The following is a 27,230-nucleotide window of genomic DNA, read 5'->3' as shown; positions in this document are numbered from 1 at the left end:
TGTTTCAAAGCACATCTGCTTTGGTTTTGACACACAATAGGCCACTTACCTTTTAATGAGCCAGTCAGCCTCTTAAAATCCTCAGATGATGCCTTGCTAGTTTTTCAAGCGGCAAGCCAAAAGTTAGTCAGGTTGCTGACTTTATGCTTCTATATTGCATCATCATTATCTTTGCTTTAACATCATGGCAAAGGTAATTGCTCTGAGTGTTTGTCTTACACTATGTGTGTCATTCCAGCACTCCATTTGAGCTAAACTGTTTCTGGGATGCTTCCAGCTTGCCATGTGGTACAGGAAAAATTGCAACAGAAGGTGAACCTTAATTGCTGTTAGTGTGCCAGGACTCCTCGTGGCCTGTATTTGATTATTCAGGCTAGGCCTATCTTATTGTCATGGCTTTAAAAATGTGTCAAATGATGGGGGTTTATTTCATGAGCTTAGGAATTTGTCAGTGTGGCTTTGACTGTGCATACCACCTATGTCCTTTATTAACTATTAAATCTGAGTAACCATGGTCATCACTATACTTCAACCTGGCCTCGGTTCGGTCAGACCACATTTATCCATTATCAAATAACCACACTAGATACAGAATTAGAAAGCTTTTCAGGAAAAAGTTTATTTATTAAATACAGGAAAAAAAATTAAGGAAATCTTTTGAATTTAAAAACTTTGCTATACTCAATATGGGTCAGCATTTGTACACTTAAATGATCACAGTCAGCTTTCTGGAGTAGGCTGGTTTACTAAATACCATTCAAAAGAAAATCTGGTTTCCATCACTAGTGTAAGGTATTAAAAATGGAAAAAGGAGCTGCGTTGAAGTATACATGTCTGCCTGCCTTTCTTTCTCTCTCTCTCCCTGCTGTCTGGAAAGTCCAGAAGCTGCATTTTCTGTCACTACTGTTAAAATCTGCGATGCATGATTCTACAATAAGGCACAGGTAGACGAGAAATCATATTACTTATCTCCTCCATGTGTACACAGACTGACAGCAACCAGGTACTGCATTGTATGTAAACTCATTTGCTAATCAGCTGAGAATTGGTCACTTGTAGTAAGTATGTGTAAAAGTAGTCACTTTAGAGCAGTGCAGTGGAATCTCCTCGTTAGAACAGCTGAACATCTTTTCCTTTTAAATCTAATCAAATATAAGTTAAATAAGTAATGTTTCTGAAATCACTGCATTTATACAAAGTTGTGAAATGATCCCTTTGGAAGCAAAGTTGTTTCCCGTCACCTCTGTCTTCTTTCCAGTATGATTACAGGGTTAATAAGTAAAACAATTGGCCTTTGATGTAAAACAGATTTAATAGAGGAAGAGGTGGAAATTAATTTATATAACAGTGAGGTTATGCAATAACACTTTGAACTTTGCATTTATGAACAGGAGTATTTGGAAACCTTTAGGTATCTAAAATATTTAAAAAAAAATCAAATAAATGCCAGTTTTGCTGACAATATTTGACAAGTGAGGACACAAATCAAAAAGTCATAAATCTCAGTGCAGCTGTATAATATCAATGAAATCAGATAATTACTTTTATTAACAGTCTTTTCATTTTTTCCACAGACATCATTGACAAGAGTGAACTGAAGGTGTTCTTCGAGAGCAATTGTTCTCAGATTTATTTTATCTTCTATGAAAATTTCATTACACTGGAAAGCAACTTAAAACAAAAAGGTGAGTATATATGTTTTAAATACTGTACACTAGTTATATTGATTCCATCAACCTTGATGGTAGTTTAATAATTTACCATCTCTATGTTCTTCATGCAATGTGTAATGGCAATAGGCATTAATAGTATATGTCCATTGTAACCAGTATAATAGGTAGGGGAATCATTCCCATAAGCAGTCTGCATTTATGGTTACACCTTTACAATAATGCTCACAAAATTTCCTATATTATTGTTAAAGTATTACTAAAGCTGATCCACCGTAGTTTCCGGTTATGTGTTTAAAAACCTAACACCTTTATTTGTATTTCAGGGAACAAATCACAGAGGGAGGAGCTGGACTCCATCCTCTTTATTTTTGAAGTAAGAGATTTGTCTTTTTCTGTGATCATGTCTCCATCTCTGATTTCCACTAAGCCTTAGCCTGTGTACTGCTGAAATCTGGGGTGGAACCACAGTTTCCATGGTGCAATACTGCAACTTTAGCTACTTCCTCAATTTGTCTCAAATAGCTTGGAAATCAGTTGGAGATTGTTCTGATTAAAAAAAACATTAACTCACTTATTTTCAGGCCCTCGGCAAGTTTAGGAAGAGCTTTTGTTCATTCCTTGTTTTAAAAACCCAGGTGTTTATGCAAATCAGAGAAGGCACGCCTGCTGTAGTTTCCAATACAAACAGTCATCTCTCCAGTTACATTTGCTCAGGGCAGGGTTGTAAGGATGGCAGCAAATCGAAAAGAGGGATGGGCACCTGTTGGTGGTTAGGCCTTCTTTGTATAGTTTGTCTTATCCTAGGAGTGTTCCTTGCATTAGTCCCAGAATGGCATAGAAGACCGTTCATCTTTTTGTATTCAGGCCTACTGACAAATAGATGAGTTCACGGTAGCATCGGGCCAGACATTGCTGTAGCATCTCTAAAGTTATGGATTTGTTAGACACAGATAAAACTTGGTTTGTACTTGCCATTCTCACCTATGGCACCCAGTTCACGCACCATATTGGAGATCAAAACTGCTGCTGCTGGTTGTACATTGATGTAATAGCGGCCAGTCACACACGTTTTGGAAATAAGCCCAAGCTGCATGGGGTTGGGAAAAAAATGTGTGATCAGGTCCGTCACTACTGACATCTATAATAGTACACACCCAAATAAGTATAGTAATAAGGATGATACTAAAATAGCAGTTAGTATTTACAGAATTAAATGCAAAATGCAACACCATCTTCACCGGTTGTTTTTCCAGCTGTGTAGATTGTGCTTTTTCCCAATAGTTGACAGTTATTTAGTAGAAGAATCATGTACATGGCACAATGTGCTAGATTGTTTGATGGTAGTTATTCAGGCATTCAAGCTTTGGTTGAATTTATGTCATTATTAATGCTGACATTTATGGTTTTCGATGTTTGTTCTTTGTAAAATACATGGGTTCATAATTAACATTAAAACAACTGTCTGGATTGGAGCTAAATTTTGAATTAAGGTAACAGACTAGATTATTAGTTTTCTCCACTCCTCACTAAGAAAGCCACCCTGCCTCTCTGCACACATCCAGTCATCTGACCTGTAAATAAAGCCTGGATTCATGCCTCCTACATATTTATAGGGCCATCTTTTCAAAAGAACTAATATTGAAAGCAGCTTAGCTCTAATTTGTCCCCTTTTAGCCCCTGCCTGTGACAACGTGTGCTTTTACCCATGTCCTGAAAGATAAGCTTGCTTGAGTGGTGTGTACCCGACAGATACATGCTTGCTTTGATCCTGAGCTCTGTTGCACTTTCTCTTCTACTGCATATTAAATTAGGCATGTTGGATCATATGTGGTCATGAATACAATATCAGTGGATACATTTGGACTCCAATATGCTCTGCTCCATATCAAATAAAAATTAATTGTATGATATTTATAGGCCAGCACCTGTACCTGTACCTGCCATAATCAATAAGGGCAAAAAATGTTCTACATTTCAAAATTTTCCTTTTAGGATGAAGCTTATTGTAAATGTGTATCATTTATTTTAGAAACAGAAGTCAATGAAATGCAATGTAAGCCTCAACAGTCTCAGAACAGTGTATAGAGATATGAGTGAAGTGGCAGTTAGGACCAAAGCTCTGTGCTTTGCAGCCCATTTTAATAGTGTACGACAGTTTAAAGAGAGCAGCACAGCTTGACATTGTGGCTATCTCTTCAGACAGATGAAAAATATGATTCCCCACACACTCCATCACCTGAGTCTGTCACTGCATTAAATATGACGGACATATAAACAGTGTGTGTGTGTGTGTGTGTGTGTGTGTGTGTGTGTGTGTGTGTGTGTGTATGTTTGTTTGAGCAGTCTTTGTGGAGATTACTTTGCTGTCAGGATGAGGTATGTGACCCCTTTTCTGTTGTTTGCTGTGTGGGAGTATGATCCCCCACTCTGAGCCTGTTTGAGTAATAGATATCTAGAGGGGGTAATCTTTTGTCCCTCCCCCTAAACTCTACCCCACCCCCACTAACACCAGCAGACTTCGCCATTGCTTTCCAGGTTTCTTTGTGTCTGCTGCCACAGTGGCATCCACCACAGCTTGTGGTGCTGGACCAGAACTGATAGATGAGAGACCTTTTCTCTGTGAGAATGTAACAACACTGCTGAAGATGATGGATATACAAGTCTGTAATTCCTGACCTCACCTTTTCCTTATATTTTAGATTAAGGTGTTATATTTAAACACTTAAAACAACAATTAAGAATCTGATTTTTATTTATATATTTTTTGTTAAAGCACCTTTGTTAACGTTCAGTGTTAATAACATATTATCTTTGAACTGTATAGCATTAGTGTTTGTTTTTTCATAAAAACTTCAGTCCCATTGGCCCAGATGCCAAAATACTGTCTTGCTTAAGTATTCTCACTTTTTACACTGACACACCTAAATCATTACTGGTCTGACAAAATGGTTTTAGAAGTCACACAACAAGTTCAGCGAAGACCTGTGTGTCTAATAAAGGTGTGACAAGTGATTGTTTTATACACTTGTATGTACAACTGCTTGTTAATAGTCAATTCATTGTACCAAGGGGGAATGCAGTTAAATGAGCAACAAGGTAATTGAGAAGATTTATGAAAAACCTTCCAAGGTGCTCAATATTACTTAGCTTATAAAAGCAATAATTGAAAGTTGAAATGATTTTACTGTAAATGTTTTGGAACTAGTGTGAGTGTGAGGCCAATTGTGAAAGAGCTAATGCAGCCCAGATTGGCAGAGCTAAAAGGGTTCATGGCTGAGTTGCACTATGAGTTGATCAATACATCCATTTCTCTATCTGCCTGGCAAGTGGATTAGCTGGTCATCTTAGAATTGCACTGTAGGAATGCAATACTACAACAGATCCTGGTAGGTTTGTGAAAGTATAGGGTTCAATTCGGGAAGAAAAAACATCTACTTTGTGCAACAGAGCTGCAACTTAGAAGAATAATATTTCCTGAAGTGGACAGTATGGACCTGCATGTAATCAAGAACATGTGAATTGGAGTATGAAAGGTACAGAAAAGCTGGCAAACAATTATTAATACTAATTATGCAGCAAGAAAGACAACTTTCTGTTGTATGGGATTTGAGGCTGCAACAAGACCAGATTTAGCTTCCCGGGCCTCAGTGGAATCCAGTTTGTTTACCCTCCCACATAACTGGCTACTCTCTTTTTAAAAGCGCTTCAATCCTGGTGCCACAGAGGTTGTGGCACAGTTTAACAGACAGCACTGGGACCAGCAAAACTCACAGGGAAGTCTTTCTCTCCAGGACATGACCTCCAACATGACCTGTTATCATTCATCCGGACCTGACTCAGCATTCTAAGTTCCTCTTGCCATCCTCCCTACGATCCCGTCTACACCCCAAATTTACATCAGAAAATGTTCTTTCTGTTTAGCCTTAAGTTAAATGCCACTATAAAATCTAGTTGACTTTATTTTAGATGCAAAACTTTGAACTTAACCCAGCTCAAAAGTAATATAAAACAGTTTTCTTCTAGAAAGCTGTGGAAAATAAAAAGGCTTTTGTCTGATTTACATTTACTGTATTTACCCAGTGACCAATTGATAATATAATATCAACAGCAGAAGCACCAGAAACTAAAACTGAACAATGGGAAAAAGGAAGGACTGCAATCATGCCAATATTCTGTTAAGTCACAAACCTAAACAAAAGAGGAATAAGGCTTATTATTGTTGTTATGCTGCCATTCCCATGACAGAGATGAATGCTCATTTATTGCCACACAGTTCAGTTCTGCTAATGGCATAGTGTGTGTAAAGTTGTCTTAAAGTCTCAGGCTGTGATCTTACCTTCTTTTTAGCCTTCAAACCTGAACTGCTGGATTTCTGTCATCAATTTTCCAGATAAATATTTTTGTCTTTTGCGAGGTTTAGAAATGTTGACACGTAGCTTTTCCTGACTCCATTGTTCAAAGTATTTGTGCTTAACCATGTAAATAATTTCAAGATGTAAGAGTAAACCTGCAAAAAAGAACCTGAAACAGAAAGGGTTAACTCCCTTGGAGAAGCCTGAGGCAAATTTGAATTGCACTCTGCTGCTGCCTCCCACTGGCTGCAGAGGAGAATGAAAACTTATTTTAACAACTGTATAAATAGTACTGGGTATTTCCCTTAAAAAAAACACACACACACAAAGAGTGCTTTAGACTTTAACTATATTTTATAAAACATGCATTGCTGGCTTAAAAGCCTTTTACTTTTAAATGTGTGGGCAAGCTATGGAATTTGCTTAGCATGTAAATAAGCACTCTGGCTGTCTGGGATCATACTGCAGGGCTTTTTAGGTGATTGACACACTGGTCATTCTCTGCCTATTACATGTACATGTATCCTTACTTTTGATGTGTTTGTGTAGGTTAGTACTTCGTGTCTTTGTTACTCTGGAGATTTTACAGCCCTTAGATGGTACAATATCTCAAAGCTGTACCAAAACTCTGTGTATATATGTATATTGCTAAATTTTGTCTGAGATTGCTGTGTAACTCAATCTGCTATCTAAACACCTCTTGTAGGCCACCTCTGGGAGAAGTGTATTCTGTGTCATGTTCAGGCCCTGTGGCTGGAAACCTAAGTGCGGATCATGCAAATATGTTAAGGCTGCAGTTGTAGCACAGTAATGCCCCTATCTTTATGCTGGAGTATTGCTGCAGATTAGAGTAACTCCACCAACCTCCAGTCTGACAGACTCTGCATTCGCCTCATATCAGCCAGTAAATTCCTCATTGTTGCTGCTGCCATTCCAGCTCCACGGGGAGTCTTTCTGAGCTAGTATCTCCATCTCATTCCCACTCTCCCTTCCTGGCGTTCTGTATGGAGAGAGAATGATGGTGTTATTGTGTCCGCATACACACACACAGGAGGGCTTAAGCAGGCTACCCTGCTGTGTTGCCACCTAGCATAATGTGTCGGCTGCCCCAAGGAGACAGAGTGAAGGAGGCCAGTACAGAGATGTGATAATCCCATGTGGGATCAATAGCAAGGTGCAGCCATACGCTTGTATACACGTATCAACACGTTTGAGGATCAGCAAGAAGTTGAGCAGCATAACTCGTCATCCAGCATGATGTCTTTCCGTCTTTCGTCTCTACTGTCACTGATAAGAACAGGGATTTAGTATCAGAGGACAAGAAGGGAAAGTTAAAGATCTGGGATGACAAGTGGAGAAGGAAGCTGTTGACAAACTTAGACTCTCAAAACATGAGCTCACTTTCTGAACCACCACAGCTCTCTGCCTTTGATATAATGTAATGATTTTACATTAAAGCAATACAAATTATGATTTTATTGTCCAAAACAGTAGAAACAAGCAAATACTGGAAATGACAGATTTCTTCTTATAACCTTCCCAGGTGTGCATTTACTTAAATGTATCAAATTCAGGGTTATTTATAAAATAATTTCATCATGTCTAACTGCCATAATATAGTTTTTATAGCTTTCTCACTTTTGTCTTTATTATAATTATTATTTTTATCTTTCTCACTTTTGTCCCACTCAGACACTGCCATAGCACTTTGCATCTATGGCATTAGAGGTCTTAATCTTTTTAGCTCTTGCATGCACATTTATTGTTGTGCTCTGTATTTTTCTTTTGCCTTTGTTTCTCACGTTCCAGGGCACATGAGCTTTTTATCATTCCGACCAGAGTTGGTTGTCTAGATAAATTGGTCAGAGCTGCACCCATAAAGCAGAAAAGGACTGACTTGACCTCTACATTGCAATCATGAAGTCTCATTTGGGTCAGTGATTAGGATTTGATGAGAAATGAGTCATTTGGGCATCAGTTGCTCATAATGCACTGACTATTAACTATCCTTGTGTGCACAAGCACACACATCTACCGTCCTCCAGCCCTTTTTTGATCTCTCCAAAGGGACCCAGTTAACCTGCTCCTGCATTCAAGAATAATGATAGGCTGTTGAAAGGTTAGGGCGGTCCTGTTGGCGAGGTGAAGACATTTCTCAGTGCTGTTCTGTGGTACACAGATCGGCAGACATACTTAGTTAAGTAGAGATAAAGGACAAGGACAAAGGCTTTTTAGTGCACTTACCAAGCAAAGTCAGCTGTTTTCTGCTTTGTTTAATCTTGAGAATACTTAAATAATTACTTCCTGTAAAAAAAAAAAATCAGAAAATAGTTTATACCAAGTTCCCTAAACCCAATCCAGTTGTGATATAGTTTCGGCTTTTCTGTTTTATTTTAGTCATAATTGTTTTTAATTTTTTGAAATGGGTTTACCAGTTTCAGATTAGTTTTAGGTTTTTAAAGTAACCTACTTAATTAATTTTAGTTTATTGAAATATTTTTTCTTTTTATAATTCTAATTTTAATATGTATTTTTAAATCTAAATATCTTTTGTGTACATTCATTCTGCACAAGCTTGGTAAGTAGAGGCACACACCAAGAGAAGTGCAAGAGGGATTAAATTGAAATAAACAGCCTCCTATGTTCTTTAGAAATGGACTGATGGCTTTATTTCAACGTCACATTTGATCTCTTCCAGGTATTTTTGTGTCATTGTATAACCCTTTTTTTGTCGTTTTAGTCTTAACAGTATATTCGATTTAATGTTTGCTTTCTGTTTATACAATTATTTATTAAATTATTATTTTATTTCAGCTTTAGTTTTAGTTAACTGTAATACCTTGATTCATACTTTATGTTTTGTCAAACAAATGCTTCAAATGCCTAAGGTGTTCAAATTACAATTGTCTTAATTGTTTTAATTAATTGTTCGTGAAGCATCAAATCAAATTGTTTTGGTTTTAAAGAAAATATCTAATTTAGTATAATTTATGCATATATAATACAACAGCAATCCTGCATTGGGTCAGTACTTATTTTCATTCTTTTCTTCCTTTTCTTTCTTTCATAATTCTCCCAATTTATCAAGTGGTATGCTTTTTTTTCTATTTTTGATCAGAAAATTCTACAACTTCTGCCTGAGAAAATCTACAACCGATGGCAGTTTCACAGTATAGGTATGTATTACCATTTTTCTTTTACCAGCCGTATTTCATTGAATGACTGCTTTGGCTCTCTCACACCTGATTGGTTCATATAGAATTCCGGGCAACTGTTCAGCTTTCCCATATGTATTTGTCTATAACTTAGCAAAAAGGTGATTGGACTTCATCAGGATGAGCCTTTTTCTTTTTCAATATCCCATGGATTAAGAACCAGACATTCAGCGTAATGACAGAATTGACATTAACGTTACCCACATGGACAAGCACTTGACGTTGACGCGCAGATATACCACATAATAACCTAATGAACCCAACTGTAACATTATTTTAGTTATACTTATTGGCAAACATAAGCATGTTAGCAAACATGAGCCTTGTTACTAACTTATTAGAAGAGTTGGGTTACCACCACTGGCAGCGTCAGGCACACACAGACCTAATCTTCTATAAGTGTGTGAAACGGAGTGGGACAGGGAAAGAGAGGGCAGGGCACAGAGTGGTTCAGCATGTCCGTGTGCTGCATGCATCTCTACCAGGAAAGAAGAATTTGCCCATTTTAAAGAAGTCTGCATAAGGCAAAAAATTAGACTCTGTTGGGTTGCTACAGTATAGGTAAATATTAGAAGGCTCAGCAGATTATTTTTGTGGAACAACAAGCCACAACAAAAGCCACTAAATAATTGCCCACTGTCAGTTGTGAATGTCATCTAATAGGTCAATGCCTGTCAAGAAGAAGCATAATAGCTGATACTGTATGGGATGTATGGGTGATAAAAATGTTCAGCCCCTGTACTTCTTTACTGTGCGTGTGTTGTTACTCATGCTTCTGCAGTCTTTAACATGGTCTTTAGGAAAATAATGTCAGCAGAACCATGGCCAAACTTTCTATAATGAAGAGAAAATAATCAGTCTTAGAAGGGGGTGTAAATGTGAAATGCAAATGAGTACTTCATTTGAAATTCAAATAAGTAATTGAATTATGCTGGCATGATTTCAGTCTTTCCAACCTCCCCCCCAAAAATGCAAGAAGCGATAACAAAGATAATAACTGTTGTTTGTTAGTCGCTGGCAGCTAAATAGTTTGGTTCTGTAACAGTGGGGAAGAATGGCCTCCCCCCAGGCTTATAATCCCAAATATCAAGTCCCACCTGGGTTTGGATGCCTGGGATAACTTCACAGTTTCGTCCGTCGTTGGATAACAAATCATCAACAGTTAAAATCTTCCTTCTGGTTTGGGCTTTTTTTTTTTTCTTTTTCTGACCTCACACATTTTTTTCCACTTATCAGGTCATGTGTCAGTGGTCAAGATGCTGTGGTGTCGCTGACTTCTGCTTTGAAGTCTTTTGGTAGCTAAATACTTTTTCATCATACCTTACTTCTAACAGATCTTCAAGGATTATATTTTCTTTCACAAAATCACTGCTAGGACCAGCATGAATTTCTTCACAGTCTGCAAATGCCCTCATAAGTGCTTTCTGCAAGCTGTCAAGTGTATGTCCTACCTCGCACACGCAGACCTCATCCAGTCAAGGTATTTAGCAATCAGAGCAGTGTCTCATTTGATTAAAGCGGAACCAGATTGCCTTCATTGCTGCCAACTGATGTTAATTTTCATCAGGAAAATGTGAAGCCTTGCCACTCTCCCCTCTAGTTTGTCAGGACCACCCATCAAGGTCAATTTGCCTCAGTAAAGATGACAAGCAGGTTCCTCCCTGTCAGTTTTTTGCTGTTTGTGATGTCTCTGCTTGTTGTGCAAGAAACATCCGTTAAATATTTGAGCTAAACAAGTTTTTGACAGTTTTTTTTTTTTTTTTTTTCTTTTCCAGGTTCTATTCTGAAGAAGCTTTTACACACTGGAAATTCATTTAAGGTAATATGCTATGGTAATGCTTTATATATAAAAAGTCTTTCATCTAGAGATATGATGCAATGTCTCTAATGTGAATGTTGCATGCATAGGTTAGCCACTCCTTAAACACTGACAGCATTTATACTTTATGTTACCATTCTGTATGTAAGGCAGCAAAATGCCATGAGGGGGCTTTAACCCTGCTCTGAGGTGCCACCAGAGGTAGTGGTAGCTGGGGTTTTTGCTCCTGTTTAATTTTGAGACATTTCCTTAGGAAACATGGAAAATTGATTCAGACTCAAGCAAAGTCATGTAGTTTAGTAGTTGTACAGGACTCTTCCACACCATCCTATGCACTTAAATCTTTTTTCAAAGGAAAAAAAAACTACTTTCTGCTCTTTCTTACACTTGCATCTCATGAAACATGATAGGACTTTGCTTTGATGTTTTCTCCTTGACTTACATTTTTACTTGCCTTGTACCTCACATTCAAGTCGCTTTGGATAAAAACGATTGCTAAATGACTGAATGTAATGTCATGGATCTTGTATAGTGCAATAATGATTACAATTGGACACGAATTGGATTAATGCCCCTTAGGGGTATCATTTCTTAATTCAATGTAAATTGACAAAGGGATAATCAAGGGCCAGCTGAACACCAATATTGTGGGGTTTTCATATATTAAGGGTACAGTAAGTCAGTTTCAGGCTTAAATTTTTCATGTTAACTAGCTAGTAAAAGTTACCTCCTTTTGTGTATTCATTAATATGGCCCAATCTCCTCCTGTCTAGATCCGCTGTGAGGGGATCCGCCTCTTCCTGCTTTGGCTTCAAGCCCTGAGGGATAATTGTGCTGAGGAGCAGTTCCTTATCTTTGCCTGTGTAGTGCCAGGATTTCCTGCTGTGCCCTCCACCAGAGGGCCATGCACCCTTGACACCATAATTTACAACCCCTTCTCCAACCCCCCTGATGGTGAGGCAGGGCAGACACACAGCAACGTGAACATTGACGTTGGTTGACGTCCTTTTTCTTGTAGAACGTTTGTTTTCACACACCTAACTAAGGTCTTTGTATCTATCAATCTGAGCAGCAAAGGTGGTGCCTGAGGAGATTACCCCACTGGTTCCAGCTGTTGTGGGAGAAAAAGTTGCAGATGACCAGACCTGTTTCATTCTAGATACTCTGCTTAAGTACATGGTCATACAGGTATGGGATTTTTTCCCCCTTGCTGTAATTATTTGTAGGGATTTTTATACCATGTGGCTCAATTTAAATTTGAAATTGAAAATTGATTTATTTTTTTTATCCTGTTCGTCACGCTTGTTGGGAGGTTCTTCCTCAAAATGCCTTAACATTATCTTACCTTAAAGGAGAATAGGTCTGAACAAATGTATCATCTTTGTAATATTCTACCGTTACGTTAAGGTGCAAAACAACTCCTTTCATGCCATTTCAATGTAAGAGGATACACACTTAAAGCTAACATAACACACCTTTAGCTAGTGCTAATGTTTTTTCATCATCAGAATAAAAAAAAATGTTATAGTAAAATGTTATAGATTAAAATTGTATCTGTGAAAAAGTTGGTATCCCCATTGATAAATTAAAATGAAAAATATATTTTAATTTCTGATGAAGGAAACATTTGTACTAGCTCAGTGTATATCAATTAATATGTTGATGAAATATATATTTTTTAGTTTTACTTTGTTACTTTGTTTTTGCCATTTAACAATAAGGGTATGCATACCTTTGTGGCTGGGGCGGCTGTACCTCAGTCGTCCACGGACCACAGGGTCAGTGGTACGAACCCCGGTCTCAGCTATATGTTCAGTGTCTCTGGGCAAGACATCACTGTGCAGTGCCGGCTCAAGCCCGGTAGAAATTGGGGATGGTTGTGTCGGGAAGCGCATTCGGTATTTTTAAAAAAGTAAAATAAAAATAAACTCATGGGATAAGTCGAATGGACAAAAAAAAGGGGGGCATTGACATGAGTGTTGAGGTAGTATGTAATCATTGAATTATACAACAGTAAGATCAAAAAAACGTATAACTGTTATTAACTTTGTAAAGTTAGAGACTGTTACATCTCTGCATAGCCTAAAGCCATTTTCCCTTTGTATACTTTTCCCTAGAGGAACCTTCAGAGTATTGTGTTGCAAACAATGTGCTTTCACTGTCTTGAGTGATGCTGGAACCATCTCCTCTCTCTGTAGCGTGACCTTGTCTGCCTTTGTGCTGTCTCTCTGCCAGGCATCCAGTTTGGAATGGAAGAACAAAGAGAACCAGGACACAGGCTTCAGGTTTCTCTTTAACCTGTTCAAGAAGTACTACCTTCCACATATTTTCCCCTCTTTCACCAAGCTCACAAACCTCTACAAGCCTTTGTTAGGTAAGCTGGTATAAAATGTATGAATGCCCACATGTACATAAAGTATGTACAGTTTGTTCTGGAGGCACGTTAGGTCAAAGAAAGAAAATGTTTAATGACCCCACTGAATACTGCTCAGTGTGGAAAACCTTGCTGACATGAGAAGGTAATGTTTGATCTGTCTTGCTCTTCTTCCTTTGCACTTTTTTACTCTTGGTTCATTCTTACACTCCACCAGACCTCCCCCACCACAGACCAAAACCCTTGTATGTGCCAGTAACACGTAACAATGAAAGCACCTTCTGCACCAGGGACCAGTACCTGGCACCCCGCGTGGCCTTCATTAACTGGCTGGTCATCTTCTTCCTGGAGAAGAAGTATATCAGCAGTGCTTCAGCGGTGCAGAGCGCCAGAAATGGCACTGAGGTCATTCCCAAACTCATCCAGGTGAGTGCCTTAGTACCCATTTATTGGTTTGTCAGAGATGTCATTGAGGAACACATTTATCAACATATTTCTGGTCAATGATACTCAAGCGACCATTTATTTAACTACGTAAGAGGCCATGTAACATTGTAAGGCAATCTTATTTCTTACTATTTCTCTGTGGTGGCCAGACTGTTACTGCAGGCAGTAGCAGCCAGGAAAAGGAGAAGGATAAAACAGATGGAGATACCAATGGGCCAGTGGGGGAGCCTGACAAGAGCCACTCCAATAGCAGTACTCTTTCAGATCGACGACCCAGTGATTCCAGTTTGTGTAGCATTGAGGAGGAGCACCGCTACGTCTATGACATGGTGCAAAACATCCTGCTGTCCACCAGAGACAATGTGAATTTTGTCAACGAGGTCTTCCACCAGGTGCTCTGGGTCACTAAAAAATATGCCTTTATGTGTAAATACTAAATAAATGTTATAAATATTAATTTGTAAATAATAATTTTAATGTTAAAAATATAAATGCTGTAAATATTGTGATACAATATTTATACCATGTCCTCTGCAACATGGTGATACCATGTTGCCCTCTGCTGGTCAATTGTTAAAACAACCTGATTATTCTTTCAGCTAACTGGCCACTATTATAATTAAGTGAAAACAATGTATTTGTAGAAATAAAAAGTCTATATTCTTCCTCCTAAGGCTTTCTTGCTGCCATCCTGTGAGGCATCAGCAACCAGGAAAGTGATCAAAGTGTACCGAAAGTGGATCCTGCAGGAGAAGCCCAGCTTCATGACAGAGCCTGAAACAACTACCCAGGGAGATGAAGTGGACGACAGTTCTGAACAGATACTCAGCACAGAGACAAACAGCATACACACACAGGTAAAAACTGTTATACAGACACTGATACATTATTCTCAACTATAACTTTCCCAATAGGAATTGCACAAATATTGTGGTCAAAGGTGGTAGTACATTGTAGAGGTATTCCATAGTATGTATGCCCCTTTTGTTTGTCTTTTTATATTTTAGATTAATTGTAAGAGACATTAGTTTAATGTTACTTACTGCAACCTATATTATTAAGTCTAAGCTGAAAAAAGTATGACTTATCATTGGTTCATAACACAGGAGCACATGCAATTGTATGTATAACAGTTTGTAGCTATTAGTTACAATGTTTTATTTATTAGTTGTTAAATTTTGTGTCAGACTAAAATCAATATGGTAGGTTACAAGTAGTACATATACAATAGTTTTTTTAAAAAAAATGTAAAATCTTCTCTATTGTGGGTTTGTACCTTGTGAGTATCTTATCGACTAACCTTCCTTGACTTCTACCAGGTGTTGGAGAGTCATGGTCACAGACGGACATCCAGCTGGGGTAGGACCTACTCATTCAGCAGCGCCATCAATCGGGGCTTTCTCACCGAAGAACAGAACAGGGATGTCAAGGCTGGGATTCAGCCCACACTACAGGTGTGTGTATATGTTTAGAGTTTGTTTTTATCCTGAGATCACAGCATTTAGTGAGAATTACTACAAGTAATAGGTTTATGTATGCACTCTGTCTGATTCTACTTAACTTTGTAGGTGTTCCTGACCAACTCATCCAATGTTTTTCTGTTGGAGCCATGCCAGGATGTACCAAAACTCCTGGAAAACCAGGTTGACGTGTGCAAGGGTGTGCTTAGCATCTACCGCCACATGATCATGGAGCACACAATGAATACACAAACATGGTCAGTAAGACATTCAGATATAAATTAAAAGATTTCCCAGGTTTTCTGAGTCATCCGTTAACAACTCTTGAATCCCAGTTATAAATAATTCAATATTAAGTCGGTAATGCAGTAGATATAAGCGAGGCTTGACTGTAGCTCAGTTGGTAGAGCAGTCATCCACGGGGTCAGTGGCTTGACTCCTAGTTCCTCCTGGCTACGTTCCTGGGCAAGACACTGAACGCCAAAGTTGCCCTTAGTGTCTTCTACTTACTTACGGTTTTGTCGCTTCGGACAAAAGCATCAGCTAAATGACTAACTGTAATTTCAGTTGATTTTTTTTACCGTCTTTGTTCTGCAGGGAGCAGATGCTGCAGGTACTGTTGAGGATCACTGAGGCAGTGATGAAGAGGCCACATGAAAACCAAAGAAAAGACAGCTTTGCAGAAAGTTTGGCATCGATACTTTTTAGGGTAAGCTTAATCATCATGGCTACTCTAAGTATGCTTTTACTTTAACAGTATCAAACATACGCAGATTTGTGGAACATATGCTGCTTGGAAATCGTCTGTATATTTACATTATATTTGTGTCTTGTTTAGGTTTGTTGAAAACAAGGCAAGGAAAGACTCGTGTTGTCACATTGTATCAGGGGTTGAAATATTTTGCTGCCACGCTGTGTCAGTGCTAATTCATTTCATGTTGTCTCATCTTGCATTCAGACCATCATTGTGGCATGGGTCCGAGCCAACCTGTGCGTATTTATCTCCCGGGAGCTATGGGACGAGCTGCTGGCAGTACTGTCCTCTCTCACCTGCTGGGAGGAGTTGGTGACTGAGTGGGCCAGCATCATGGACTCACTAACGGCTGTGCTGGCACGCTCCGTGTATGGCCTGGACATGGCCAGCCTGCCTCTGGACAAACTCAGCGAACAGAAGGAGAAGAAACAGAGAGGACGTGGTAAGGGGGAGAAATGGGAGAATGTGGGAAATGGGGGGGGGAGAGCGGATCAGCAGCGGATCAAACAATTATTTTCCCCACACAAAGTGATTGGTTTCTTTTGATTTGTGAATTATATATCTTCTACTTCTGCCTGTCGGTACAATAAAATGACAATGCTAAAATGAAAATGCAAGTTTATGAACCCTTTCTGAAAAAATAAATGTGATCAGATTTTTGTCAAATAGAGGAAGCAAGGGAAAGTCCTAAAACTAAACAAAATGAACAATGTTAAACAAATGAGACAACTATTGTGGAAAATCATCCAATCTTAAATATTTGAGTGACTGTGGCGCACGAAGGTCGAGGGGTCATCCGCCAATCCCACAGTTGTTGGTTCGATCCCCGGCTCCTCCGTTTACTTAAGCAACCCCAACTTAGTTGCTCCCGGTGAGTGTTGGCCAGTGGCATAGCAGCTCCCCCATCGGTGTGTGAGTGTGAGTGCAAATAGGTGAATAAGAAGCAGTGTAAAGCGCTTTGACTGCCAGTTGGTAGAAAAGCACTATATAAGTGCAGACCATTTATCATTTGTACTGTGCCTTCAGTAACTGGTGTGATCCCTCTTTTGCAGCATTATCTTTAACTAAAGCTTTCCTTTTCATTAGCATTTTCTAGGGATAAGGTCAAGGCTTTTGACTGGTCATAACAATACACTGCTTCTGCTTTAAGCATTTGTTGACGTTCAGTTTAGAGATGGGTAACTTAATGTTTAATTGTAGAAGTTGCTTTTACATCTCAGAATTCATAGCTCTGTCAGTGATTTTAAGCCATCCAGGTCCATGGCACTTCCATCACCATGTTTTGTATAGGCATTAACTTTTTGTGCTGTTTGTCACCTCACTTATCATAACAAATAAACACAGACTAAATATTCAACTTTTGTTTCAAGTATCGACACAATTCTTTTCCAATTGACGTCTGACTTGTCCAGTTGGCAGTTAGCAAACTATAAATGAAAATTTTTTTTGATCGTTTTTGGAGAGTAGTGACTTCCTCCTCGCAGTTCAGCCGTGCAAAGTATTTTTGTTCACTGTTTTTCTGATTAGTGATACTTTGGGGTTCCTTGTGACCTCCCTCATTTTTACATGACTTGCTTCTGGTGTGGTCTTTATTGGTCAATGGTGAATCTTCTCCATTTTTACATAATCATAATCTGGACTTCAAACTCTAAACTCTCTTTTGTCTTGTTTAATTATGTTTCCTTTATCTAGTTTTAGTAAATCTTGATTTTAAAAATCAAATCAAGATTTAGGTCATATGTACTTTATGCATAAATAGAGAAATAAAAGCTGCACCTACTGTAAGCACCACCCAGCTCCTATCTATCATCTGGGTGTCGATCAGTTGAGATAATACTTACTACCTGCAGGTTTTAGGAAAGGTGCATAATAGTTGGGGGTGGTATATTCAAAGTTTTCAAAAGGTTTTTTAAGGTCTGAAATACCATCATGGTCTAAACACTGTATTGCCTAAAGCCACAGAGAAGTATCCTAACATAAGGCTGATAATTAATCGTACATTGACACCTCAGATTTTAACAGATATTTGTATTTTGTATGTAAGGAGCTATCCAGGACTCCCAGAAAGCAGCTGTGGCACGCTCGTTCTCACTGAGTTGGAGGAACCAGGCGGAGCAAGGGGGATCAGGCGTTCAGGAGCCCATGAGGATTCGCTCTGCAACTACGTCAGGAGCACCTGGTGTAGAGAAGGCCCGGAACAATGTCCGACAGAAGGCCTCTGGTAAGTACTCTTAATACTAGTGATAACAGTATTGTTATAGTAGCTGTATATTACTAATCCATCAAAGCAGGCAAAACTAAAACACAAAGGGGAACTTGTTGTAAGCCCCCTCTGCATGTATACGCTATTCTTAGACTATGCTGTACTATTCATTTGGCTTTGTGTGGGCCAACAACACAATACTGATAAGCTTCTGAACCCTAACCTCAGACCATAGGGTTTATCAAATGTATTTACTGCGTGTAAAAGCCTCTAGGCAGGTGCATGTGTATACCAGCCCAGGTGCCGTTGAAAGGCCCAACACCAAAGACAAAGAGGCCAACAGATGGCCCTCATTGTTCCCCTCACATGTCACTGGCCAATGTAAACGTGTACATGTCAGCTTAATTGCAGACATCCAACACAGTCCCCCCGATGGCATGTCAAAGGCCAGTTTTGGACACTCATTGTCATTAGCTCAATTCAGACAGAGCAAACACTCCTATCTGATAGGAATGTGGCAGGCTAATTATAAGTTAAGCTGAAAGGCAGTAGAGCAGTAACTAGCTGCAGTGCCCGTCTTACGTTTGTTAATTTTGTCTAGACGGAATCTTAATGTGGAGGACAAAAGACAGAGATGATCCTTTTTCATCTCCTGGCCTTCTGCTTCCCCAATTACCATCCGTGTACAGAAATGATGAGCTTGTTCAGCTAGCAACAGATGTATTTGTGCCTTAAGGATGAAGTATTGGACGTTGTGTGATGGCGTGTACACAGACACGTCTATTATGTGTGTATCACGAGCATGTTGATGCACCTTTTCTGTTAGTATGTTCTGCATGCAAGCAAAGATGGACATAAAACACTACCGCTTCAAATTCTCTTCCCTTTCTTTGGCCTAATTGGATTTCTCCCACATTGATTTTCAAAGGCCAAACAGCCCTCCTCCCTGCTCCTCAAGAGAAGGTCCACACATCAATTGCACAGCATTTTTTTTGTTGATAGTTTCATTAAGAGTGTAATTAATGCTTATTAATATGCATAAATGGGAAGCCATTGTGGGCTGTCGCAGAGACGATGTAGCTCTCTGAACTGAAAAGAATAATTAAAGTGTGCTGAAAGCAGAGAATAGAACAGTCCACTTTGATTGCTCTCCTTGAAATTAGGCCTTAAGTGCTATCCATACACAATGGCAATGCCTCAGCATTGACAACAGTCAAAACTATACTTATCCAAATACAAACTAATTCTGTTCTGAGATCTTGTTTTCATGAGAGACGGAAAAAAGTGGATGTTTTATTATTATTATTTATTATTATCCCAGCTCTCACACTGCCATTGCTGGGATGGTAATTATGTGCACCTTTACACATATTTTGTGTTAAGACATGGTAAATATGGTTCTCCCATGTAGAGTACTCAAGGTAAGCAGGGCATAGCACATTTCAGGTTTCTATAAAACCACTTTGGCTTGACCGCTGCAGTGTTTATGTAAACAGCTGATTGCCAGTCTTTTACCAGTCTATCAAAGGGACCCAGTGAGACAGACGAGCATTGATGTAGTGCTTCATTTTCTCTGCGCTCCTGATTGATAATTGATGTGTTAATATATGCACCTATCTAGAATTCTGAATACTATCTTCTTGTCTTTACCTCTTTTCTGTTTCCACTGTCTCTTTCTCTGTTCCTTTACTACTTCTTTCGCTCTCCGTGATGGAAGCTAAGCGAAGTCAGTCCATCAGCAACTGTGTCCATCTATACGAGGCTTTGCCCACTACTAAAAGTGTTCCTCTACTGCTTCACACTGTGAGCTCTTTCTTGCCTGGTATCTCTTCTGGTAACTCTGCTTGCTCTCACAGACTCTCAGGTAAAGTGTATGCTGAGAGGTGCATGCATTTGTGTGTTTGTGACCTCTATCATCACTCTGCCATCCATCTGTCTATCTGTCATACACTACCAGTCTCTGGCAGTATTTACAGCAAGTAGTTATGTATGAAGTATTTTGTGCCTGATAGTTTAAAAATGAGAAACCCTCTATAGTGGCTTAGTCACACAGTAACAAGCATATGTCTGCATCACCACTTCATGTGCACATGTCCTAATGTCTTGCAGTGTCCTTGTGAATCTTTATCTATACAGTGTCTAAAGAATCCTTAAAATAACAAAGCACGCACCTGTGTTTGACCGCTTGTGGCTCTCCCTAACTATATTTCCTTTTTTCTTGGTAGATGTGGAGGAATGTCAGTTGTCAGAATGTGGGGTAGAGGAGGAGCTGGGAGGTGAGGACAGCCCTCTGCCACGTAGCAGCAGCACATCAGACATCACCCAACAACTCGCTGATGCTTTACCAGGTATACAAACACGAGAGATGTTATTGCCCACAAGGTATTTTATTTTACATACTAAGAAATCATCACGAGGTGTGTGTGCTACACTTTGTGTAATAAATAAGACTCAGCGGGCAATGTCTAATGATCCACATCTGGTTCACGCTACATAGTACTTCCCTGTATTACTTAAACGCTACAAAGATTTAGTGTAAAAACAATGAGGCATAATAGAAAATATGGGGTTAGCAGGCATTTGAGGTGCATTACTATATCTGTACCATTAGTATTTGTGACGGACATTGCTCATTATTGCATACATTGCTCAACTATGCAATAACTCTGATTCACTGTCACTGGCCGGATATTGAAAGGGAACCTTAAAAAAAAAAATCTTATTATACTAAAGGACAGAAATGCAGTAGTTAAACACTGAAAGCTTTTTAATATAATTACATTTTGGTCTCTCTGCCTATTTCTGACATCCCGTGTTGCACTGCAGCCCAGAAGAGAGAGCACTCCCCTACTTCCTGTGGTTCTGATAGCAAGACATCTGAGGGGAGGAGAGAGGGCAGTGAACCACCAGTGGTGAGAAGAAATATCTTATACATTAGTATTATGTCAAGTTAATGTAATAGATTTTACTCATACAAGTGTCTCTTCTCTAACGCATATTCCTTTGTTCCTAGATTCTCATCCGGCAGAGCAGCAGTCCAACTGAGACGGAATGCAGTGCTGAGGGACACACACACTACACCAGGCCTAAGATCAGAGAAAAAAGTTAGAAATTATTTGCAAATTATTAATTTTAAATTATTACTATAATGTGAAAATGTAATGTAGATGCCACATTGGGTTTTTCATACTTCTCTGTATAAAATTCTTACACTTTTTATATACTTTATTCACCTCAACCACCCTACTTAGGCGAGAGTATAAGCAGCGATATGTCCAACGGCTACCTCAATGAAGCTGAGATAACCTGGCAGGTGTTTGATGAGGAGACTGACACTCAGTCCACACAGTCGGCCCACATGGATGTAACAACTGACCCCCAGAACCAGGGGAGTCTGTTACTCAGCCACAATGAGGCTCTAGCAGGTACTGTATCTGCTATAATTTCACCTTGAGCACCTAATACCACCTTGTATTTCTTCCAGATATAATATTTAAATGTCTGTGTGTGTGTCTGTGGTAACTATAGGCTGTCTGGAGTTGTCTTCTTTTTAAAGGTGCTGAATTGTGCAAGAAAATCTTATGTAAACATTCAGCACAGAGGAAATTTGAGTTGCAAGATTTCAGCACTTCTCCTGGTTTTGTGTGTCCCTTGTCCAGATGGGGTTTTGGTTTCTGCAATAACCTCAACCTTAATGGATTAGTCATGGGCAGGTAGAATGACTCTGTCAGGAAGCTCAACCTGCTTGTCTATATCTGCCACAGCATCTTTTTAGCTAAGCCAGTTAATCTTTTTAAAGCTGCTTGACGGCTTGTGTGTTTGAATTGGGAATTTAGAGAAAGTCCAAAGTTTCATTCAGACTGAAATGTAACCTTTGTTAGAGGCAGTTAAACACTGTACATCATTACAAAAAAATAGAAACATTTCTTCAGCTTTTGACCCTTCAGATTGTTATTTACCTACTTTCTCCCCCTCCATCACCGTCAATGGTGAGATTGTTGTTGCCCTTATTTTCCTCCCACCCTTGCACATAAACCTTTGTTTGTAATGTCCTACATTGTGTCCACTTTTCCTTTGTCCCTGTGCTTCCCCTTCTTCAAACCCAGTTTTATCCCTTATCCCTTGTCATTTTTAGGTCCTGAGTGTGCCCTCCCTTACCACTCAGCACACCTGTCCTACCACAACCACTACCACTATCCCCAGAACCCCCCTGCTTCACCAGCCCTGCTGGTGCACACAGAGTGCCCACGGGACTACCCCCTGGATGACACCATGCATCAGTCTGTCTTACACATGCCACACCACTTGGGTACTGCTACTTAGCTGCTGCTCATTAAGTAGATTTCTCATTTACCATTGACTCTCCATGTTCAATATTTCTCTATACTTATAGTCCCATCTATATTTCCACAACTTTTTTCAGTCTCACATTTACACATTCCCGTTCTTTTTTATTTTAATTTTAACATCACGCTGAAATAGGTCAAAATTACCTCAGCTCTACTACACAAATCATTTCATTTTCTTTTCTAGGCCTTTACTTCTTCTTCCGCTGCCCACTAGGTGGCACTGTCCTCAACCTGACGTCAATTGGATGATGCATGTACCTTGTGTCTTTTCCCAAAAGTAGCTCAGTACTTAGATCAGTTGTATTGGACAGAGATTTTTGTGCTTTGATGCATTTGGGAAAACAGTGACTAAGGATTTGGTCAACAATTGCTCTGTGACAGACCTGCTTTTCTGGTTTATTGATATTTTTTGTTGTTAATGTTTTATACTGTAAACACATCTCAAAATGTAAATAGCTTTTTAAAAAAGGTTATGCATTTGTTGACTGAATCCCACATCCTCAGGAAAATTAAACTAGGTTAACTTATTAGGTACCAGCAGCTGCACATATGGTGGTTACTTAAAAATTGTTTATTTTTTTTTATTTTTTTAATGAAACTCCCAATTCTCCCTCTGACCATGCAGATAGCAATGAGTGTTTGGCTGATGATGTCAGCATCATTGCTGGTGGGACCCTGACTGGTTGGCATCCTGATTCGGCTTTCGTCCTTTGGAGGAGGATATTGGGTATCCTAGGAGATGTCAACAACATCTGCTGTCCCAAAATCCATGCCAAGGTTTTCTCTTATCTATATGAGCTCTGGCACAAGCTGGCCAAGGTAAGATTATTAGGCAAAAAAAATAGACATGTACCCACTTACCCAAAGAGATAATTGGATTATATCAAAATATGCAATACCTTACTCTAAAATCTTAATTGATTTTAAGTGCTCTTTGCATAACAACAGATTTGGGAATCTACGTATGTTGATGAAATATTGCCTTTTTATTTAAGTCATCAGAATCTTACTTAGTGTAGCATTTATGAGCAGATACAGTACATTCAGAAAGTTTTCAAAGCCGCTTCACTTTTTCAATTTTGTTATGTTGCATCCCAATACTACAATTGAGGTCCTGAGCGCTGTGGCGCAGGTTTTCATTGAGGATATCTCTGTTCTTTATTCCATTCGGCTTTTCATCAACCCACCAGTCTCCCAGTCCCTGCTAAAGAAAAACACCTCCACAGCATGATGCTTTCACCACCATGCTTCACTGTAGGGATGGTTTTGGGCAAGTGATGACCACTGCCAGGTTTCATCCAAATATAACATTCAGAATTGCGGCCTCAAAGTTCAATCTTGGTTTCATCAGACCATGGTATCTTGTTCCTCACATTGTGAGAGTCCTTCAGGAGCTTTTTTTGCAAACTCCACGCAGGCTTTTGTGTTTATTGCAGTGAGGAGAGGCTTCCCTCTAGCCAATGCCATAAATCCTAGAACTTTGCAGTGATGGTTGTCCTTCTGTAATGATGTCCTATCTCCACACAGGATCTCTAGAGCTCATCCAGAGTGACTATTGAGTTCTTGGTCACCTCTTTTACTGAGGCCCTGCTCCCCATATTGTTCAGTTTAGCTGGTTGATCAGCTCTTGGAAGAGTCTAGATTTTGCCAAACTTCTTCCATTTGAGAATTATGGAGACCAATATACTCTTGGGAGCCTGCAGTGCAGCAGAACCTTTTTTGGATTCTTTCCCAGATCTGTGCCTTACAATAATCCTGTATCAGAACAAAAGCCATGAGGTCGAAGGAAGCACCAGCAGAGTTCAGAAACAGGATTATTGTAAGACACAGATCTGGGAAAGGCTACAAAAAGTTCTGCTGCACTGCAGGCACTTTCTTTGACCTCATGTCTTTTGTTCTGATACAGTTTGCATTTTCAGCTGTGAGACCTTCTATGATGGTGTTTCTTTCAAAATCATGTCTAATCATTTTAATTTACCTCAAATGAACTCCACTCAAGGTGTAGAAACATCTTAGCAATTATCAAGCGAAATAGGAGGCACCTGAGTTATTAATTTCCTTTTGTTGCAAAGGGTCTGAATACTAATTTTACAGACATTTTTAAAATTCTGTTATCACTTTACTGTGGGGTACTGAGTGTAGATCAATGAGAAAAAAAATTCATTTGACTGATTGTATTATCAGGCTGCAATGTAAATGGGGTCTGACAACTTTCTTAATGAACTTTACCCTCACGTACACTTTATCCTGTACTCTTGCCATTCTATGAATTCTAAGACCAATACATATCACAGTTTTGTTAAATGAGACTAAAGTTAGATTTGTGTGTGTTTACAGATTCGGGACAATCTTGGGATCAGTGTGGACAACCAGAAATCTCCTCCCCAACCTGCCTTCATCCCTCCTCTTCGAATGCTTGCCTCTTGGCTTTTCAGGGTATCAACAACAGTAGACAACATTTACAAAATAGCATTTATAAAACACATTTATTTGTTACTTTAAAACAAAACATGAGCAGCAAGAAGTGTATTGTTATCTTCCAGTAGGTACATCATATGCAGAATATGTTGTGTCTTCAAAATAATAACAGCTTGTAATTATCACAATTTCACCAAAATTGATCAGCTGATGCAAACAATATCTGGTTAACATTTCCTCAAGAGAATCCTCAAATGTTCAGGAGACAATTTAATCATTCCAATCAATTCCAAAGAAGTTAGGTTGATGTGTAAAACCGAAATAAAAACAGAATGCAATGATTTGTAAATCTCATCAACCCATATTTTATTCATAATAGAACATAAACAACATATCACATTTCGAAACTTTCCATTTTGCCTCAGACCATTTTAAATGAGCTTTGACCCAGAGAACACGACAATTTATCTGGATCATTTTCACATAAACTTACATTTGTAGATTGCATGTCAAACTGTGTTTACAGACAGTGATTTCTGGAAGTGTTCCTCAGCCTATGCAGTGATGTCCAGTAGAGAATCAGACTTGTTCTTGATGCAGTGAGGGCCTGAAGATCATGCACATCCATTTTTTACCTTCGGCCTTGGTTCCTCCTGATTCTCTGAATCTTTTGATGATATTATATACTGTAGATGGTGGAATCTTCAGTCTTCAGGCTAATTTTGCATTGACGAAAACTTTTCTGAAATTGTTCTACAAATTATAGACCCAGTTTTTCACAGATTGGTGAACCACTGCGCATCATTACATTCGAGAGGCTCTCCCTCTCTAAAATGCTCCTTTTATACCCAGTCAAGTTACTGACCTGTTGCTAATTAACCTAATTAGTTGTCAAATGCTCCTCCACATTTTTGCGGCAATAACTTTTCCACCCTTTTGTTGCCCATGTTCCAACTTTTTAGAGATGTGTTGCTGCCATCAAATCTAAAATGAGCTAATAATTTCCATGAAATGGTAAAATTTCCCAGTTTAATCATCTGACATGTTACAACAAATTATAGTCATAAGACAAAGTAATGACATTGTTTGCAAATTCCTGGTTTTCTGCATGAATGTGATCTGATCTTCACAGAAAACACAATGATCGACAAGCGCACATTTTCAGCTGGCAAAACACAAACCAAAAAAAGTAATTACAAGCTCTAAAAAGTAATTACAACAGTGTTTTAAGAACTGGTTAAACCACATTTGATAGCAATAACATAAAGTAAGTGCTTCCTGTAGCTGTGGATTACAACTGCATTACGATAGATTTTAAACATTGCAAAATCTTTTACTTATCTTAGGTGTACGGACATCAGTATATCTTTCTATTTTTCAGGCTACAATGCTGCCGGCAGAGTACAAGGCTGGCAAGTTGCAAGCCTACAAGCTGATCTGTGAGATAATGACCAGGCATCAGGATGTCCTCCCCAGCAGTGATTTCTTGATGCACCTGTACCACATCATGCACAAGGGCTTCACAAGCAGTGACCAGGTATGGCCAGTAGGTGGAACTACTGTACAGTTTTTTTTGGGGGGGTTTGTTTTTTGTTTTTTGTATTCAGCACTAGATGGCACACCAGTCAAACTCCTGTCATACCCTGAATAAAAATTGTATGAAGTTTCCATTTGCCATCTACTTTCCCCTATGTGATGTGTCATTTTATCATGACTCAGTGATTCTTGTATACCTGTTGTATTTTTGTGTTATTCGGGCAAACACTAGACTTATCATTGCGTGTCTATGCCAAATCATGTTTCAGTACTGAGGACTGTTACAAACAGGAGTGAGTATATTGTTGTGGAGATGAAGAATGCTGCTGTGTTTTGGCATCTTTCACATCATGTAGCCACACCCTTTCTCACATTTAAATCTGGCCTTGCTCCATTACTTCCAGATGAAGCTGAGTCGAGATGAATGGAGTCCCTTAAAACAAAGGACAGGCACGAACAAAAGTCTGTGTGAACGTGGGGTATTTTGGCTGCTAGATTGTGTGCATATGTGTATGTGTATATATGCCCTCCTGGCTGGGTTTCTGTTGTGCCCTGGCAGTGCGACAAGCTTATTAGAATGTTTTACATGTCGTTAAATAATGTTTTGAGCCCCTGCCGTGTATACGTGAT

General features: G+C 39.1%; 1 protein-coding gene across 8 annotated transcripts in view; it reads left to right on the top strand.

Annotated features, from left to right (window-relative positions):
• ralgapa2 (Ral GTPase activating protein catalytic subunit alpha 2) overlaps positions 1-27,230 on the top strand; it is an 87,644-nt gene that overhangs the window by 12,136 nt on the left and 48,278 nt on the right. For 6 of the 8 annotated variants that reach the window (XM_067480050.1, XM_067480049.1, XM_067480047.1 and 3 more), the window contains exons 2-25: positions 1,575-1,685; positions 1,997-2,046; positions 9,144-9,201; positions 11,016-11,059; positions 11,833-12,013; positions 12,132-12,247; positions 13,295-13,433; positions 13,651-13,859; positions 14,030-14,272; positions 14,555-14,737; positions 15,200-15,334; positions 15,449-15,597; positions 15,938-16,049; positions 16,299-16,536; positions 18,139-18,315; positions 20,015-20,161; positions 20,523-20,645; positions 21,124-21,209; positions 21,311-21,401; positions 21,549-21,722; positions 22,433-22,606; positions 23,272-23,465; positions 24,984-25,082; positions 26,446-26,601. In XM_067480050.1, coding sequence (XP_067336151.1) covers positions 1,575-1,685; positions 1,997-2,046; positions 9,144-9,201; positions 11,016-11,059; positions 11,833-12,013; positions 12,132-12,247; positions 13,295-13,433; positions 13,651-13,859; positions 14,030-14,272; positions 14,555-14,737; positions 15,200-15,334; positions 15,449-15,597; positions 15,938-16,049; positions 16,299-16,536; positions 18,139-18,315; positions 20,015-20,161; positions 20,523-20,645; positions 21,124-21,209; positions 21,311-21,401; positions 21,549-21,722; positions 22,433-22,606; positions 23,272-23,465; positions 24,984-25,082; positions 26,446-26,601 — 3,389 coding nt within the window. The remainder of the gene's footprint in view (positions 1-1,574; positions 1,686-1,996; positions 2,047-9,143; positions 9,202-11,015; positions 11,060-11,832; positions 12,014-12,131; positions 12,248-13,294; positions 13,434-13,650; positions 13,860-14,029; positions 14,273-14,554; positions 14,738-15,199; positions 15,335-15,448; positions 15,598-15,937; positions 16,050-16,298; positions 16,537-18,138; positions 18,316-20,014; positions 20,162-20,522; positions 20,646-21,123; positions 21,210-21,310; positions 21,402-21,548; positions 21,723-22,432; positions 22,607-23,271; positions 23,466-24,983; positions 25,083-26,445; positions 26,602-27,230) is intronic. The other 2 variants (XM_067480053.1, XM_067480051.1) reach the window with 2 other exon arrangements.

This window comes from Channa argus, chromosome 16 (genome assembly GCF_033026475.1).
Source record: "Channa argus isolate prfri chromosome 16, Channa argus male v1.0, whole genome shotgun sequence".
Classification (NCBI taxonomy): domain Eukaryota; kingdom Metazoa; phylum Chordata; class Actinopteri; order Anabantiformes; family Channidae; genus Channa; species Channa argus.
Note: the sequence above shows the minus strand (reverse complement) of the source record. Positions and strands in the feature narration are given on the sequence as shown.